The 18,949-nt window shown below is 46.7% G+C and overlaps 1 protein-coding gene across 1 annotated transcript in view; it reads right to left on the minus strand.

Moving 5' to 3' along the window:
* The window catches only part of LOC148481403 (uncharacterized), a 167,103-nt gene extending 149,085 nt beyond the window's left edge, over window positions 1-18,018 (minus strand). Inside the window, exon 1 of the mRNA XM_088453534.1 lies at window positions 17,958-18,018. Coding sequence (XP_088309660.1) covers window positions 17,958-18,018 — 61 coding nt within the window. The remainder of the gene's footprint in view (window positions 1-17,957) is intronic.
* Between the last annotated feature and the right edge of the window lie 931 nt (window positions 18,019-18,949).

Below are 18,949 nucleotides of genomic sequence, written 5' to 3' on the forward strand. Positions count from 1 at the left end.
GGGGGGGGGGGGTTAAGTTGAGTTCCACCACTTCTCCAGGACCACTTTAAGCACTAGTTACGACCATTTCTTTATGATGCTCATAGATGGCACACAAGTTTGACACACATTTACTTACTGGAAGCCAAGAACAAGGTAACAAGTAAGATTATAGAATACAAGAATCTTGTAGAAACTCACAGGCCTGAAGTTAAAAATTCTGAGGTCTGATAATGATGGAGAATATGAAAACAGGATCTAGCTATCTTCCTCAAAAGGAGTGACATACACAGCTTACAATTGCCTGAACAAAATGGCATGCAAGGGCAAACAGAACAATTGTTGAACGAGCATGGTCTATGTTAAGTGATGCAGGTCTGGACAAGAGATTCTGGGCAGAAGCAGTCCACACTGTGGTATATCTCAAGAATTGATCACCCACAGTGGCAGTCAAGGATGGAATACCATTGGAGGCATGGGCAGTTAATAGGCCAAGTATCAGTCATCTATGTGTCTTTGGATACAGAGCATATGTTCATATCTAATCCATAAGTAGAAAATACACAAGTTAGATCCCAAATCCATCTCATGTATTATGCTTAGATATTGTCAACAAATCAGAAGCTACAGGTTGTGGGACATTGACAGTCAAAAGTGTTTCAAGAAGCAGCTTCAACAAAAGGCAAGTTCAATACTACAACACCACAAAAACTTATGATGCTGGACATACCAAAAGTTAGAAGTGTGCAGGAGATTGAGACCACATATACAAGTGGTCAACCACAGAGCAGGAACAATGGAGCAACAATGGAAAACCTCCTAAGAGATACAGTGAGTAATTGCCAAGTTTATCTGGTGTGAACCTCAATCCAAAGACGAATCAAAGTCAAGCAGTGACTGAGACAAGCGGACATCAGCCATAGATCCCCAGAGCTTACAGCTTTGGACAAAAATGACACATGGACTATTGTGGATTGACCGAGCAACTGCAAAACAGACCAAAATAAGTGGGTCTTCTGCAAGAAATTAAACCCAGATGGAAATCTTGCTCATTACAAAGCCTGACTTATTGTTAAGGGTTACACCCAGAAACCAGACCTCAACGCTGGGTTGATCTTCTCACCAGTTGCAAAGTGTATATTGTGCATGGTCTTTGCAATATCTGTTATGTTTGAAATACTACAGCACCAACCAACCTTTGATTCGGCTTCCTTGAATGGTTAGCTAGCTGAAGAAATTTACATGAACGGTACAATGTTAATGCAATCCAAAAAGGAAAAGTATGCTTGCTAAATAAATCATTCTATTTGCTAAAACTAAATGGCTGCTGCCGATATATCAAACTTGACAGTGTGTTATTAGAAATTGACTTTATACATTCCAAAACAGATCACTGGTTGTACTACAAATGTATGTGATGCTCTGAAAGTTTGGGAACTGCTGCTTGGAGACGACTGTTTGGTTTCCATTGTATCTGTAGGGGTAGGCTTGCGTGGAATCTCCGTATCCTGTTCGATGATGCCAAAATTTTCTTATGTGATGCTCTGAAAGTTTGTATAGTGCTGCACCACTAGCACCAGGTTCAGGTGTGTTCAGTATGCTTCGGTGGCCAATTTCCCCGTAGCTAAGATAGGACACACCGTGACAGAGAGGCAAGCCTGTATTCCCCTTTTTGCAGACCCAGTGACCAGTTAGAAAGAACGGTACAACGCAATTTTATTATTGCCAATAAATAAACAATTGCCACAGAAAATGTTTACCGTAAATAGAATAAATAAAATAATTTACACTTTTCAATACAAAGATATTTTCTGATTACCTCCCTGTCCTCTACCGGTGACATCAGCTGGTAAGTAAGGGTCAACAAAAAAAGGAACACAATTTATGCAGAACTTTACTTTCACTAAAAAAAATTAGATAGAACATGGAACCTGCAGGTCAAGCTTGCATCAGTAGTGCACCAGCAGGTTATAGCAATAAGATAAAGTTTGTGCTAATATTCCAACTTTTGCTGAGAAAACATGAGAAAAACATTTAGGCCAAGCTTGTATCAGTAGTGCACCAGCAGGTTATAGCAATAAGATAAAGTCTGTGCTAATATTCCAACTTTCGCTGAGACAACATGAGAAAAACATGCAGGCCAAGCTTGTATCAGTAGTGCACCAGCAGGTTATAGCAATAAGATAAAGTCTGTGCTTATATTCCAACTTTCGCTGAGAAAACGTGAGAAAAACATGCAGCTCAAGCTTGTATCAGTAGTGCACCAGCAGGTTATAGCAATGAGATACAGTCTGTGCTAATATTCCAACTTTGCTGAGGAAACGTGAATAAAACATGCAGGCCAAGCTTGTATCAGTAGTGCACCAGCAGGTTATAGCACTAAGATAAAGTCTGTGCTAATATGAGGGCCTTTGCTGAAAAAAATGAAAACAATACAGAGACTAGTAGCAGCTGTCGATTGTGATTGACAGCTTGCCCTGTTATGGAGGCGGGCAGGGGAGGTGGCTGGCCAAACGGAGGCGTTCCCGACAGTGGCGTAACTATAAATTTTGCTCCCCCATGCCAAAAAAGTTTCAGGTGCCCCCCCCCCCCACCCAAAGATCGTACACACCCAAAGACTACGTTTAAGGTGTGTGGTTACATGATACAGCAACGTGCCTTACACATTATGACACACTAAGTAATGCCACTTATAACACAGTGTGCCACACCGGAATGCCCCTTACAACACATTATGCCACACCGAAGTGCCCCTTACAACACATTATGCCACACAGCAATGCCCCTTACACATCCCACACTATAATGCCACATATAACACATAATGACATACAGTAAAGTGCTTATAACAAATTTATGCCATGCTGTAATGCCCCTATTTCACATTATGCCACACTGTAATGCCACATACAACACATTATGCCACACAGTAATGCCCCTTACACATTATGCCACACAGTAATGCCCCTAATAGCACATTGTGCACACAGTAATGCCAAATACACATTATGCCAAACAGTAATGCCCATTACATCCCACCCTGACAGATCTACTTCACCAACCCTCCTTTCTGCTCCTGCCAGTCTGTCACCTCAGCTCAAGACAGGTTGCACAGTTTTTATGTCTGTGCAGAACCAGATTATTGGGAACATAGTTTATAACCTGTAAACTGCGTGTATCAAATTAGTGCCCCTTATACAGTGCCCCGTGTAGTTGTGCCCCAAAATGCAATGCCCCCTATACTAGTGCCCCAAAATGCAATGCCCCCAATACTAGTGCCCCTTATGCAATGCCCCCTGTAGTAGTGCCCCTTATGCAATGCCCCCTGTAGTAGTGCCCCTTTTGCAATGTCCCCTGTAGTAGTGCCCATTATGCAATGCCCCCTGTAGTAGTGCCCCTTATGCAATGTCCCCTGTAGTAGTGCCCCTTATGCAATGCCCCCTGTAGTAGTGCCCATTATGCAGGGCCCCCTGTAGTAGTGCCCTTTAAAGTAGTGCCCATTATGCAGGGCCCCCTGTAGTGCCCCTTCTAGTAGTTAGCCCCCTGTAGTGCCCCTTCTAGTAGTTAGCCGCCTGTAGTTAGCCGCATGTAGTTAGCCCCCTGTAGTTGCTCCCCCCCCTCCGCGCGCACACAAACAAACACTTACCTTTATCCCCGCTCTAGTGCTGCTGCCGTCCATACCCCGGCGTCCGCTCCTCGGCACTATGGGAGTGACGCCATTACGTCACTCCCATAGTGCCCCCTGCGGGACCCAGAAGACGGAGGGAGCTCCGTCCTCCGGCTGCTGCCGGGGGTTTGAAAGGAGCCGGGTGCCCGCTGGTAACACACTCAGCGGGTGCCCGGCAGATGGAGGGTGCAGGGGGTGCGACCGCACCCCCTGCACCCTCCGTAGTTACTACTACTGCCCCCGTCGCCCCCAAGCTACCCAGCGCCTCCAAGCCACCGCGGGGGCAGTAGTTACGCCACTGGTTCCCGAAGTAACGCCTGCCATTTGGGGGCGGCCTCACTGGCATCATGAATGATGTCAGTGGGTGAGCTTCTGGCTCTATTAGAGCCGAAAGCTAACTGGGGTCTCGTCGCATGCCCCAATGGTCGCAATGGTCGTGACCATCACCTGGCCGCTCACTATAGCTGTGGTTGGTCACTCACAGCTTAGCGAGTGGCCAGGAGGCTGTCTTTTTAAAAAAAGGGACGCCCTGATTCAGAGCGAGCGCTCTCAAAGAGCGTCCAGCTCTGAATCAGGCGCACAGTCTTTTGCTAGCATGTGGGCCTTTGCTGGGAAAAATGAACACAGTCTATCTATGCCACAAATTATTACCACCAGAATTGCCAGCCGGGTTTACACGCCGCTGGGTGTGTGTGGGGGAATTGGATGGCTAAACTCAGTTGCCGCAGGGGGGGATTGGATGGCTAATCTGCAACGGGAGGGGAGGGGGGTTGTTCATTTTGTATGTGGGGGGCTGCTGGCTGCATTTGTGTGTGTGTGCATAGGCTTTGTTTGTGTGTGTGTGTAAGTGTGTGTATCTGTATAGACTTTGTGTGTGTGTTTGTAAGTGTGTCTGTATAGGCTTTGTGAGTGTAAGTGTGTTTGTATAGGTTTTGTGTGTGTGTAAGTGTGTCTGTCTAGGCTTTGTGTGTGTGTGTAAGTGTGTCTGTATAGGCTTTGTGTGTGTAGGTGTGTCTGTAAAGGCTTTGTATGTGTAAAGGTGTCTGTATAGGCTTTGTGTGTGTAAGGGTGTCTGTATGGGTGTGATATGTATTACCACCGGCCGCATGGTTCAATTCCCGACAGCGGCTGCCCGACAAAGGTGGAAATTCCGATCGTCCTAAAGGTACGTATCAACTAACCTAACCCCCCTAACCCTAACCCTCCTTAGGGGTGCCTAACCCTAACCTCCCCCCTGTGCCTAACCCTAACCCCACCTTCCCTGCTGCCTATACCTAAGTCCCCCGGGAGGTGCCTAACCCTAACCTCCCCCCAGGGGTGCCTAACCCTCCCTCCCCCTAGCCTAACCTCCCGGAAGAATGCCTAACCCTAAGTCCCCCCCCCCCGGAAGCCCTAAACCTAACCCTCCCCCCCTTCGGCTCTCCGCTGCGGCACCCAGCATCACTTCGATCGGGATGCCGGGCGAGGTCTCCCGGCATCTGTAAAATGACAGGTGTCTAGACTTAGATGACTGTCTTTCAACCTTCGCTGGATTAAGTAGTCTGGAAGCCGGCGGTCGGCATTTAGACTGTCGGCTTCCAGACTACATCCCGTCCGTATAGGCTTTGTGTGTATATGTGTCATGGTGTATGTGTGTATATTTGTCAGTGTGTGTGTGTATATATCTGTCAGTGTTTGTGTGTATATATATATATATATATATACACATATATATATATATATATATATATGTGTGTCAGTGTGTGTGTATGTGTCAGTGTGTGTCAGTATGTATATGTGTCAGTGTGTATGTATGTAAATTATCAGTGTGTTTGTGTATATGTGTCAGTGTGTGTGTATCTATGGTAGTGTGTGTATCTGTGTAAGTGTGTATCTGTGTAAGTGTGTGTATATGTGTCAGTGTGTGTGTATATATCTGTGTGTATCTGTGTCAGTGTGTGTCTGTGTTGAGAGAACGTGGGGGGAGTGATGGTGTGCTGAGAGTTGATGCAGGGGGGGAGATGATGGTGTGCTGAGAGACGAGGCAGGTGGGAGAGGCGATGGCATGGCTAAGAAGAGACGACACAGAGGGAGATGATGGTTTGGCTGAGATGATGCAGGAGGAAGGAAGTTACACAGGGGGAATGAGTCTGATTGAACTTCCATCATATGATGATGACCATGTTAATATTTCTACACAAACAGGCATCTTCCGGATGATGTGACCTACATGGATATTGAATACCGACTGAAGACGCCGTCATCACAGGTAGGATGTATTTCTTCAGAGGTTCCACATTGTGAGAAACCACCGTATAGGTAAGGTGCATATGGAAAAGAAAGGAATGTTCCCAGACTGACAAGAAATTGGTGGCGTGTCATGTTGGCCCGCCCCATTTTCAGTAGCCATGCCCCTTTTATCATTTGGCCATGCCCATTATTTGCCGCGCGCTGAAGGCACGCTAAACATGGAGGGGGGCTCCAATCTTAAATTTGCCCTGGGCTCTGAAGACCCTAGTTACGCCACTGGTTACCAGCAATTGAAACAGTTGCACCAAACATGAGGTGGTACAATTAAACCACATGACCACCCAGCATGAGCTGGTGGTACACAGTGTAACCCCTAGCAACAAACATGCGGACTAACCACTGGGACACAGAAAAAGGGGGGAGCTATTTCTACTTCCCCCCTATTTCAACACTTTACCTAATTTAAGGCACTATGAAGGGGGAGAGGAGACAATAATGGGCTATCAACACATAAGCCCCTCCCCTGATTGGGCCCAGAGTAAATACTGTGCAAACCTTGCACGGCGGCAGGTACCCAGAGGAAGACAAGGGAAATATACAGGGTATAGCAGCAGGCTAAGGGAACGGACTAGAAGGGCAGGGCAAGCAGTGGCCAGTGACATTTATGCATAAAACTAGGGCAGATTGCCGGGAAATATAGTGTCTCACTGCAAGCAGGGGCTCTTCCGCCCAACACGATTCCAGTGATATGCCAGCCGTAAGCCCAGGATGCTGTGCACCGCACCAGGCCGCGCTATGTCCAGAGGAGCAGTTGCAGGGTCTCTTCTGGCAGCTAAGAAGTGTGAGGCAAGGTCCGGTAAACAGGGGCTCCTCTCCTAGCAGTGCGGCTATGTCCCTTCTGACAAGCCCTCTCTCCTCTGGACTCCGGTGCAGAGACGTGATCACCGCTGGTTAATCCTTCGCAGCGGTCGGTCCTCTTCTGGCTGGCGCAGCTCCTGTCCCCAGTGGCAGTCTCTGCATGGGTCTTCCTCTGCAGTACCAGCATTACCAGCAGCAGTGTCCTTTTCCAGGGCTGTCCCCTCTTCTGCCCGTAGCCACAGCAGCCACTCTCCGATGTCCTCTTCTCCTCTTGTCCTCTTCTCCTCCTGCAGACCAAGGCAACAGAGAAGGTGCTGCTTCAGTCAGTCCTATTGGGAAGGTTTTCAGCAGCAGTCAGCTCCTCAGGCACCTCCAGCGTCACATGGAGTCCGCACAGGCACTCCTAAAGCCAGCCAACTTCAGATGGGGTCTTCCAGTGGGGTCCTACTGGTCTCCCAGTAGTCCTCGGGGGCACTCTTCTCTCTGTCCTTTTTCCGGCAGTCTGGTCTTCAGCGGGGTCCTTGCAGCATCAGCTGCTGGCTTCTGGTGCTGGGGCTTACAGTCCTCTTCACCCAGCACCTCCGGCAGAGTGGTCCTCCATGAAGCAGGTATGTGGCAGGGTGCAATATCTTCCCAGCAGCAGGCACGACATCCAGGCTCCAAACGGTCCCAGCAGCACTCTCCTAGGGGGTGGCGGGTATGGCATCACCCCCACTCCACCCAGCAATCCTTATCCACTCAAGCACCAACAGCCAGGCTATCTCCCTTACACAGTGGAGCCTCCGCATTCACTCCTCGCTCTAGGCTTGAGCTCCCCATTTTTCCTCCCGGGTCTTGGCTCCATTGGTCAGGGGCTCCCAGCAACAGCCTGCCCCTGGGGCCCTCTGCCCTGCAACCATGAGGTTCAATTAAAAAGGGGACATTTTCCCGGGCTGAAGGGGTTGCTAGCCAGCTGTCATAATCTTCCTTTGGCCTGCACATGCCCAGAAGGACTCAGGGAGAAGGGGTGAACTAAAGTTCAGGGTCCTGCTATTACTATGTATGGACAGTCACATAGATAATAAAAAAAAATTGGGGGACCCCTATTTGGGGCATAAATATGGGGGTACCACATACTTCCCCCCCTAAAATTATACGTATTGACCTTCACGTATTGACCTTCACAGTTTTGAACAATTTTCAGCAGCAATTTGTGTCTTACACAATATTACACATATTACATAGGTATAACCCAAGATTCAGTCTCAATATCTAAGACGTAGGACCCCTTTTGTGCTTCTTTCAGAGCGTCGAAGTCCCTCTTCTCCTGTTGTGGCTTCAAGCGATGTTTCTTTTGACCCAGAGTGTTGACGTTCTTCCACGTTACTGGAAAGTCTGTGAGCATTAGCACATCCATTGGATTGCTAGTGGTCGAGTCTGCAGGGACACTCGACCTCTCTGTCACAGGTGAGTCAGCTACCTGATCTGGACCTTCTCCTTGATCTGTGGTCAGCAACTCTGGTTGTTTGCATGAGGCCATACCAGCATCGCTGTCATTCACCCTCAGTTGGCTCTCATGCATTGGCTCTTGACAAGGAAGCAGTCGATCTGTCTCATGGTCCTGCTCCACTTTTGGGTTAAGTACTATTTCCTTGTGCGCAAACAGTTCCACATCTAGGTTGTTCACCAGTTCTTCTATCCCTGACCACACAATATCTGTTCCAACCACTTTGTCTATCTTCTTACTTCTTTTATTTCAATGGGAGTAGGAACACTTGGGTCTTGTGGTGGATGTTCCTGTGACTGAGTTGGAACATGGTGGCTTCTTCTGCTCAACCTTCGTTTGGGATGCACTCTGTTAGTAGGATAACACCTGCTGCGACGAGTCGCATATCGGCTGTCTTGTATGGGAACAACTCCAGGACCAGTCACATTTATGGCTTTAGCACTTTTCTCTCCAATCGCAATGTCGAACTCAAGCATCTCTCCATCTCCCACACTGCGCAGGTAGTGTCTGGGGTTGTTCTTCTTAATGGCCGTGTAGTGCACAAATACATCCAGAATGATGCCATTTGGGTTTATAAAACCATATCACATTGCATGTTGAACCACACCACCTGACCCAGCATTCTTCTTGCACTTGTGGATGTATTATTGCATGGATTCATAGTTCTGGGTTGTTCTTCTGCCAAGAGTGGACCTAGTGTCTCTGTTCTTCCTGAGGGTTGGTCCTCGGCCTCAGGAAATCGTAGTTTAACGCCTCCGCGTAGCATTCAAGTTCCAGGTGTCCGCTTTGCTGACATCGCCGACAGATATGGTGCCCCTGTTGGTCAAACTAATCCATAGGCCATCGTCCTGGGTTTCTTCAGTTTTCTCTGTGTGACTTCCTCTCGGCTCTCCACCTGACCTGATCTTCCTGCTGATCTGCTTTTAAGGATTGTATTTCCTTGGCAAGTTCGTCAACTTGTTTTCTTAAGGAATCCAACAGGTCTACTTTAAATTGCTGACTGCTTTGGGTCGCTGATGCTGTTTGTGGTCCCGCTCCCCATTTCTTGACCCGGTATTTCCGCCTACAACCAGGATGGCTGTTTCTTTAAAGTCCAAGAAGGTCACTTCTAGATCTTGCCGCTGCAATAATCGTAACAGGACTTTCATGGGTTCTCCCCTCACGCCTTCCATGAACTGATCAATTAGGGTTTTATCAGCGTCTCTTACTTCATCTTCGTCTGCTTGATGAATGGCCTTCAAAGCCTCCTGAAGACTAAGGGCATAGTCACGGAGTGATTCTTCATGTTGCTGTGTCCTGGCATAGAACTGCATCTTCAGCTCTGACATAGTTTTCTTTTCAAAGGTTGTTGTTAGCCTCTCAAATATCTGTTCGACTGTGGTCTTTTCGCGATTTGGCCAGGAGGTGACTTCTCTTAAAGCTGAACCTTTTAATTGTCCTATCAGGACTTCCACTTTCTGTGCTTCAGTCAGCGAGTATAATCTGAACATGGACCTCAGTTTTGCTTTGAAGTCTTTCAGACTCCAGTTCCTTTATCTCCCATTTCACACCGTGACAGAGAGGCAAGCCTGTATTCCCCTTTTGCAGACACAGTGACCAGTTAGAAATTTTATTTTTGCCAATAAATAAACAACAATTGCCACAGAAAATGTTTACCATAAATAGAATAAATAAAATAATTTACACTTTTCAATACAAAGATATTTTCTGATTACCTCCCTGTCCTCTACCGGTGACATCAGCTGGTAAGTAAGGGTCAACAAAAAAAGGAACACAATTTATGCAGAACTTTACTTTCACTAAAAAAAATTAGATAGAACATGGAACCTGCAGGTCAAGCTTGCATCAGTAGTGCACCAGCAGGTTATAGCAATAAGATAAAGTCTGTGGTAATATTCCAACTTTTGCTGAGGAAACGTGAGTAAAACATGCAGGCCAAGCTTGTATCAGTAGTGCACCAGCAGGTTATAGCAATGAGATACAGTCTGTGCTAATATTCCAAATTTTGCTGAGGAAATGTGAGTAAAACATTTAGGCCAAGCTTGTATCAGTAGTGCACCAGCAGGTTATAGCAATGAGATACAATCTGTGCTAATATTCCAACTTTTGCTGAGAAAACGTGAGTAAAACATACAGGCCAAGCTTGTATCAGTAGTGCACCAGCAGGTTATAGCAATGAGATAAAGTCTGTGCTAATATTCCAAATTTTGCTGAGAAAACATGAGTAAAACATTCAGGCCAAGCTTGTATCAGTAGTGCACCAGCAGGTTATAGCAATAAGATAAATTGTGCTAATATGAGGGCCTTTGCTGAAAAACATGAAAACAATACAGACTATGCTGGGAGTAGTAGTCCTCTGGCCTATTGCAGCTAGTAAACACAGTCTTTTGCTAGCATGTGGGCCTTTCCTGGGAAAAATGAACACAGTCTATCTATGCCACAAATTACAGGTTGAGTCTCCCATATCCAAATATTCCAAAATACGGAATATTCCGAAATACGGATTTTTTTTGGCATGACTGAGATAATGAAACCTTTGATTTTTGATGGCTCAATGTACACAAACTTTGTCTAAGGCACAAATTATTCAAAATATTGTATAAAATTACCTAGAGGCTGTGTGTATAAGGTGTATATGAAACATAAATGAATTTCATTTCTGTACACAAACTTTGTTTGAGCCACAAAATTATTGAATATTTTGTATAAAATGACCTGCAGGCTGTGTGTATAAGGTGTATATAACACATAAATGCATTCTGTGTGTATATTTGGGTCCTTTTCCCAAGATATCTCATTATGGTTAGGCATTTATTCCAAAATACGGAATATTCCGTTATCCAAAATACCCCTGGTCCCGAGCATTTTGGATATGGGAGACTCAACCTGTATTACCACCAGAATTGCCAGCCGAGGTTACACAGGGTTAAAAAAACATTAAATATACATTGCACCACAGAAATCAACAAGGTAAATGGTTCACAGTAAATATACACATTGTTTTGAGAAACGTCAGCAGCAAATTAGGCACCGGCAAGAATGAATATACATTACATTAGAATTAACTGACTTTGAAGTTGATACCGGCAACAAGCAGTGCATTAAATACATTTGCATTTACACCACTACCAGCAAATACATTTGTACACCAACAAAACATTCCATTAGTGTATAAGGAAAAAAACAGCATTTAAATGCAAGGATACAATGTATTAAAGAATAACACCATGTAAATAGTTACCAGCAATTCAAACAGTTGCACCAAACATGAGGTGGTACAATTAAACCACATGACCACCCAGCATGAGCTGGTGGGACACAGCAACAAACATGCGGACTAACCGCTGGCACACGGAAAAAGGGGTGAGCTATTTCTACTTCCCCCCTATTTCAACACTTTACCTAATTTAAGGCACTATGAAGGGGGAGAGGAGACAATAATGGGCTATCAACACATAAGCCCCTCCCCTGATTGGGCCCAGAGTATCCTGTTATTACTGTGTATGGACAGTCACATATATAATAAAAAAAATTGGAGGACCCCTATTTGGGGCACAAATATGGGGATACCGCATGTAAATAAAATAATGCATTCAATATAGTTGTGTATGTGGATAATTTGTTGCTTGCAGGGCAGAAAAGCCAGATAGCTGAAGTGAAGATGAAATTTACAGATCTTGGAACTGCATACCAACTGTTGGGCTAACAATTGTACAACGCCTGAATGCTGGAACTGCTACTTTTGACCAAAAAAGTTACATTGAGGCAATGCCCAACAAGTATAACATGATGCATACTAAACCTGTCAATCGACAAGAGTACAAAATAACAAAAGTTATGTGTCCAACTTCAAAGGCAGAAATAGAGGAAATGAGCAGATGACCTGATTCAGACCCGGTCGCTAGGAAACGTTCGCACGCAGACAGCCGATGTTTGCATTCTGCGCATGCGTTCGCAGTGCGCTTGCGCAAACTAGTCCAAGCGATCGGGAAGTGTACACTTGCCGAGCATAGACAGCCCAGCTGAATGAGTGACAGGACAAGTCAGTTGTGGGTGGTAACGGGCAGGCCACTAGAAACGGGGGAGGGGAGGTGTGAATGCAGGCGTGCCTGAGCGTCTTAATGCCGTTTCAGAGGCATGCATAATTAACAGGCAGCATCAAAGTACACGACACCTGGTTGTATTTCACACTGAAGCGCTCGTAGTGCTTGCGGTAGGGTATAATCAACCACAAGCACTGCGTTCGCTTCCGATGGTCCCCGATGTACCGATGGTTGCATACAGTTCTTGGAGATGACGTGCGCAAGTGGGCATCTTAAGAGAGGCTGGTGGGCATCTGCATACACAAAGCGATCGCATGCCAAGACATAGCGGGCATGCTTATGCCTTGCCATGCGATCGCCTGCCTTGCTGGGTGTGTGCCGGATTTGCATATGCCGGGTCTGAATCGAGCCCAGAGTTCCTTACCAAAGTGCCATTGGAACTTTGATGTATGCAAGTGCTGGCACACGCCGAGATATTACTCATGCAGTCAATCGTAAACAACCCTGATAAGGAACACTGATCTGCCATGAAGTGCATTTTACGATACCTAAAAGGTATTAGCTAATTAAAACAAAAGTTTTCTAAAAATGGCAGTTTGGAGTTACAAGCTTTCTGTGATGACAACTGGGGATCAGATGAGGAAGACGGGCATTCCTCCACAAAATACCTGTGTGCACTGACGGGCACATCCATTAACTGGTCAAGCAGAACACAGCCTACTGTTGCCTTATCTACCACTGAAGCTAAGTATATGGCACTCACAGAAACAACCAAAGAGGCGCTGTGACTGAAAGAAACTTTGAGCATGATTCTTTTGCATGCAGCCATGGCCACGGCTTGCATCTTTTGCCATAGCCGCATCTGCGTCTTTATGCTAATGCCACCAACCAATTTGTGTGAGCAGATGTGCGTCTTTAGACACAGCTGCTGCCAGTGACAGGCCTGTGACACCCCTGCATCTGCCTAGCCACCCCTCCCCACATTACCTCCCAGGAACTTAGAACATCAGCCGGAATTGGTATGTTTGACCGCAGGACATTAGGCCGGCGGTTCAAATCCCGATACTGGCAGCCCAATGCACAAGATCCCGACAGCGGAGGTAAGTTAAGTATTTCTAACCCTCACCCCCCCTAACCCTCCATTAGGGGTGCTTAACCCTAACCTCCCCCACTAGTGCCTAACTCTAACCCTCCCTTGTAAGTGCATAAAGTTAACCCCCCCTCCCCGCACCCTACTCCTAACCCTCCCGGGGGGGTGCCTAACTGTGGAAGCCGGATGCTTGGCTGAGACCAGATCTTAAATTAATATCGGGCGACGCCATCTTGTGTTGCCCCTGATGACGCCATCTTGCGTCGTCAGCATGAAACCATTGAGTACGGTGCTTTATTGTATTATTAGCGTCGTGCGACTGCCATGCTCCCGTATATTGTTAAAAGTCCTACCATAAAATATACGCACATTAAATAATACAAATAAAAAATACAAGATGCACAACGCACAGTTGCACTGTACATCGAAGTACAGACAAGCACTAAACACATGTACGCACAAAGCATACTAGCGAATTTACACAATATTCTCCCCCTCACACATGTAATCACTTATAAAAAGGTTCCCAAGCACTAAGCGTAATATTAGGGGTTTTATTCGTAATCAATTATGTTGTGAAATGAATGTATTGGATATCTAAGGTTTAGTACATGGTAGACAAGTCATGTTTGATAACATTCTGAATCACTGTTTATTTGCAGATCTCCGGTCCTATCAGCAAGGAGATCGCATCATATGCCTGCAATTTATGAATTGTATGAAATTAGTGGTTAGAATGTGAAATCTGTATGTAGTGTCATATACTAGTTTAAACCAATTCTTCGGCAGTAAAGATACACAAAGAGCCGTTGGAGGGCTGAACTATCACTGTACAAACTGACCTATGACCTGCATCGTACCAGAAGAACCAAGAACAAGAACCAATGGAATTATGCCATCTCATTTCTATTGTATTGTCTACTCTGAATGATATATATACTAGCGCTCTCGGGGCCTGATTCAGACCCGCTAGCGAGCGCTGAACGCTCGCAAGCGGGTCGATGTTGCCCAAGTGCGCATGCGCATGACGGAGGCGGCTCCGTCGTGCGCATGCACGAGATCCGAATAACGATGGCCAAGCCGTCATTATGGGTCTCGCACCAAAGGGGGCGTGCTGTCGATGGTGATTGACAGCACGCCCCCTTTGGTGGGCGTGCCGGGGGCGTGGCTGCCCAGACGGAGGCATTCCCAAGGGAACGCCTGCCGTCTGGGGCCGGCCCCACTGACATCACTAGTGATGTCAGTGGGAGTGCTTTTGGCTCTGATAGAGCCAAAAGCACTCCAGGGCTTGCGGCAGACGAGACCCTACCATCATTTTGGCCGCTCACTATAGCTGTGGGTGGTCACCCACAGCTATGCGAGCGGCCAGGAGGCCGCTCCAAAAAGTAAGAGGGCCGGCCCTGATTCAGAGCGAGCGCTCTGTCAGAGCGTCCGGCGCTGAATCAGGGCCTCGGTCCCATATACAGTCATCTTCTTTTTTCTTGACGGAGGCTTCACGTTTGATGCTGGGAAATCAGCGTATGTATCGGCTGTACCTTTATATTTAATTGTCTTTTGCGCTAATTGTGTTAGATCAAAGCGTGTAACTTTCTTTTTATTGCAATAAGAACTTTTGTGCTTTGGAACCACAATTAAGTCTATTAAGCAATTATTTCTTATGCGATTTGTAGCGCTAAACAGCGACATTTTGGGCATATAGATTTAGGGGTAGAGATATAACCCTAACCTAGCCCCTACTGCCTAAACCTAACCCCCCCTTCCCCTTGCCTAACCCTAACCCTCCCCGGGGGGTGCCTAGCCCTATGTCCCCCAAGGGTGCCCTAAACCTAACCCCCCATCCCCGGCTCTATACATACTTACCCCCAGCATTGGACTATCGGTCTGGCATCCTGTCGGGGTCCCGGCATCAGGATTAACATAGGTGTCAGCATTTCAACGCCTATGTTAGATCCCTTGCCGGGATTATGCTGTCGGTAATGAGACCGGCGACCATGCATCCACCGGTCTCATAACTGCATACCCATCAGAGAACTGCACTCATATTAGCATAGAATGAGACTCTAAATCATTCTTCTTCCTCCATCCTCCATTGTAGTCGGACGTGCCCATGGATGTCCTGTCTGTCACTGAGCTTTACAGATGCGCCAGTGACACTGATTACCACTGTGTCATCACATCAGGTTTCTGTGGGGGCTGCTGTATTGTAAAATTTGCCAAGCTGTAGCTTGGCCCTAGCTGCCTAACACCATCTTACATATTCCATTGTGGCCTATACTTTTCTGCCACCTTTCTGATACCATCTGCATTGATTACAACAGGACACTGCTGTGAGCCGGTCTGGGTAGCAGAGGATCCAGGGAAGCCTGAAGGTGTATTATTTAGGCACGACCCACATTCACATTGCATCATATGCAGCGAGACTAGCTTTTGAATTTCTAAATATTCATTTCTCCTAATCTTTTTTATATATATTATTGTGTTTTGGGACACGTCAGATTTTGTATTTGGTATTGAAATTGATAACTTCAGAATTGTACCTTAGTCACGGACAACAGAAATAAATCGCAAGGAAATATAATTATCCACAGTTTTACTAATAGTTACACCGGGCCTGATTCTGAGCTGTACGCTATGCCGATGTTTTCGCAGTTGAGCAATTATCGGCCATCTGTGCATGCACATGAGTTGCACTGCGCATGCGTCAGGATACATCACCAAAGTCGCTCGCAGTGACTATTCGCAGTTTGATTGACAGTCAGGGAGTGTTTGGAGGTTATGGGGTGTGGGGGCAAAGAAAGCAAATGTGTTGCGACCATTTCAGGGTCATGTCACATACAACATATGAAATCCTGTACGCAAGACAAATGGCTCCGGAGCCTCAATTCCCATGGACATTCTACACGACCATAGAGTGACTCAGGACTGTGATAATCGAATGATCTGTGGCCGATGCTGCGTCTTTGTATGCAGATGCTTGGATTTGGAAAGCCGCCAGTGGGCGTCTTCATACCTCTCACCAGCGGCTGCGACATTGGCATATTTTTGCACAGCAGCTGCATACACAGCACACAACTCTGAATCAGACCCATAGTTACCTTATACTGTATGTGTATTTTATTCAAACGCAGACAGTTTTACGAGCAGGAACTGGCTAACCTAACATATCTAATTACATATTTTACATCAGTGAGACTTCCGCTCACATGAGTGATCCCGGCCTGAGTACACAACGCATCAGCCTAGTGCTAATGCGTTGTCTCCTTTCCCTGCTCGCTCAGCTGGGCATGCACACGATCGTGAAACCATCTCGCTAATCCCACGTGCAGCTCCTGGAGCCGGCAGCAACTGCAGCAGGGACAGTGCTATCCCCTACCCTCCAACATGACACGTTCCATTAGATGCAAAACACTCTGCTCCTGGACTTCCCACCTAATGTATGATTGCAGTCACCTGTGTTGAATTAGGTAATTGATGGGACAGGTGTTTCAGCACAGGTGGCTGCAATCATAAATTAAGAGGTAAGTCCAGGGGTAGAGCATTTTGTACCTAATGGAATGGGTCATGTTGGAGGGTCTGAGATCCTTGCTGTAGTGGTAGGACAATGACAGTTGCAGCTGTCGACAGGGGCGCAGATAAGGGGGGGAAGTAGGCACTAATTATTTTGGCCTGGGCTGCTGAAGGAGCCCTGTGGTGACCCGGGTTCAGCTCCGCCCCCCCCTCTTACATCACAGCAGCCCAGCACATGCTGCTGTGTGCTGGGCTGCACTGGGAGACTGCTCACGGCTGCTAAGCAGCAGCCGCAGCAGTCTCCTATGCCTGTGGGGGGATCGATTACACTGATTGCGCCCCCCACTGGCTATGCGCTGTGCTGAGGGACTCAAAGCGGCAAAAAAAAAATTCACCTAAGAGGACATGGTCACGCCTCCCACGATTAGGCCACGCCTCCTTCACTCTGTTGTTGATATCGATAGCCCTGCATATCAGCGCTGCTATCTTGTAGATAGCAGTACTGAAAATGACATGGGTGCCCCATACTAATACATGTCCCAGCCCCTACATCTGCCCTACAAAGAGCCCGCTGTTAATTAGTTTACCATGTGTAATCCGAATACAAAGGACAGTATTACAACACAGTTCAACTGTGAATTTATGCTAATGCTGCAGCTGAATGAAATCGTACCAAGATGCCCACCGGCTGCGTCTCTAATCCGCCAATTTGTGTAAAACGTCGCACCATCAGACATAAGTGTAGCCTTATGGTTGCTCAGAGTGTCCATTGGAATATGGCCGTCGGTACCAGTGCAACTGCGTAATAATATGCAGTCACAGACCGTGACCTGCCCACGACACACTCACGTCTTAACTGTCACTCCCTGTTTCCAACCAGAAAAGCCCATTCAAATACCACAACTCTCCGCCCCCCGGCGTTAATCATTGGAACACATGCATAATGCCACTCCAACACATGAGCAACGCAAAAAACATCAGACAACCACGCAAACATAGGCATTACGTCCACCTATTAATCAGACCCACAGCTACAAATATGTGATTTTTAACCTTTAATGTGTGCATGATATTGATGACTTTCACAAAGATACTCACCACAAAAGGACAATCTGATAAGCACCATCAAGTTATACCATGGATATTGTTTCCCGAACATTGTGTAACTGTAATGATATAATAGATAGAAATGGTCACTAGTGAGAAATTATTATAATTATTATTATTATTTTCTTATATAATTTTGTTATAAATAGTGTGACACAGTCAGATTAGGGTTCCCTCTCCTGGGTAGAGGACTCCTTCCTTACACACACAGCAGCTGGGAAACAGTACGCCAGACTGGATTCAAGTACAAGCTGGTCGGCGCCAGCCTTTATTGTGCAAAACAGAAATAACATAAAGAAAACATAAACATAAATCCTAGCCCTGTCGGGGCACTAACTTCACAGGTGGTTCCCTCACTACCAGAACCTGGCAGGGCCTAATGCCCTCACCAGCAACAAAGGCACAGCACAACACTCACAGTTAGGTTTCCAAGCGTCTCTGAGCAAACTCCCTGCCTGCTCTCCCAGGTGAGACACTCAGCCCTAAACACACTAGGCTTATATTGGCCACTCTCAGGTGGAAACCCTAACAAGCCTGTTACCAGGCTGCAAGGCCCAAAACCTGGAGCGGCCGTGGGTGGAGCCCTCCCTCTCCTCTCACCCACAACCCCCAGGTCCAAAACCGGCTTTTTAAAAAGCCGAGACTCAAGCCTGCTACACTGCAGACTTTCTCCTGGGGATTTAAAACACATAAGACAGGAATCTGGGATAAATGTCCCTGTCACAGACCACTTTACCAGTGATCCTATCACATATCCCCCCCCTTTGTTTCGACCTATGGGGCGGAACAACTGAAGCCCCCAAACAATGAACGCGTGACAACGCGTCTGCTTTAGACAACAGGCCCCTAACGCCCACTTTATGGCCAACGCCTCCTTCTCCACCGTGGCATCGGGTAGGCATCGAATTTTGAAACACTGCTCAACTTTCGGAAGTCATTGCAGAAACGCACACTCCCGTCGGGCTTTGGAATCAACACAATGG

The sequence above is a fragment of the Taudactylus pleione genome, unplaced genomic scaffold (assembly GCF_031769625.1).
Source record: "Taudactylus pleione unplaced genomic scaffold, aTauple2 ptg000582l, whole genome shotgun sequence".
NCBI classification, from domain to species: domain Eukaryota; kingdom Metazoa; phylum Chordata; class Amphibia; order Anura; family Myobatrachidae; genus Taudactylus; species Taudactylus pleione.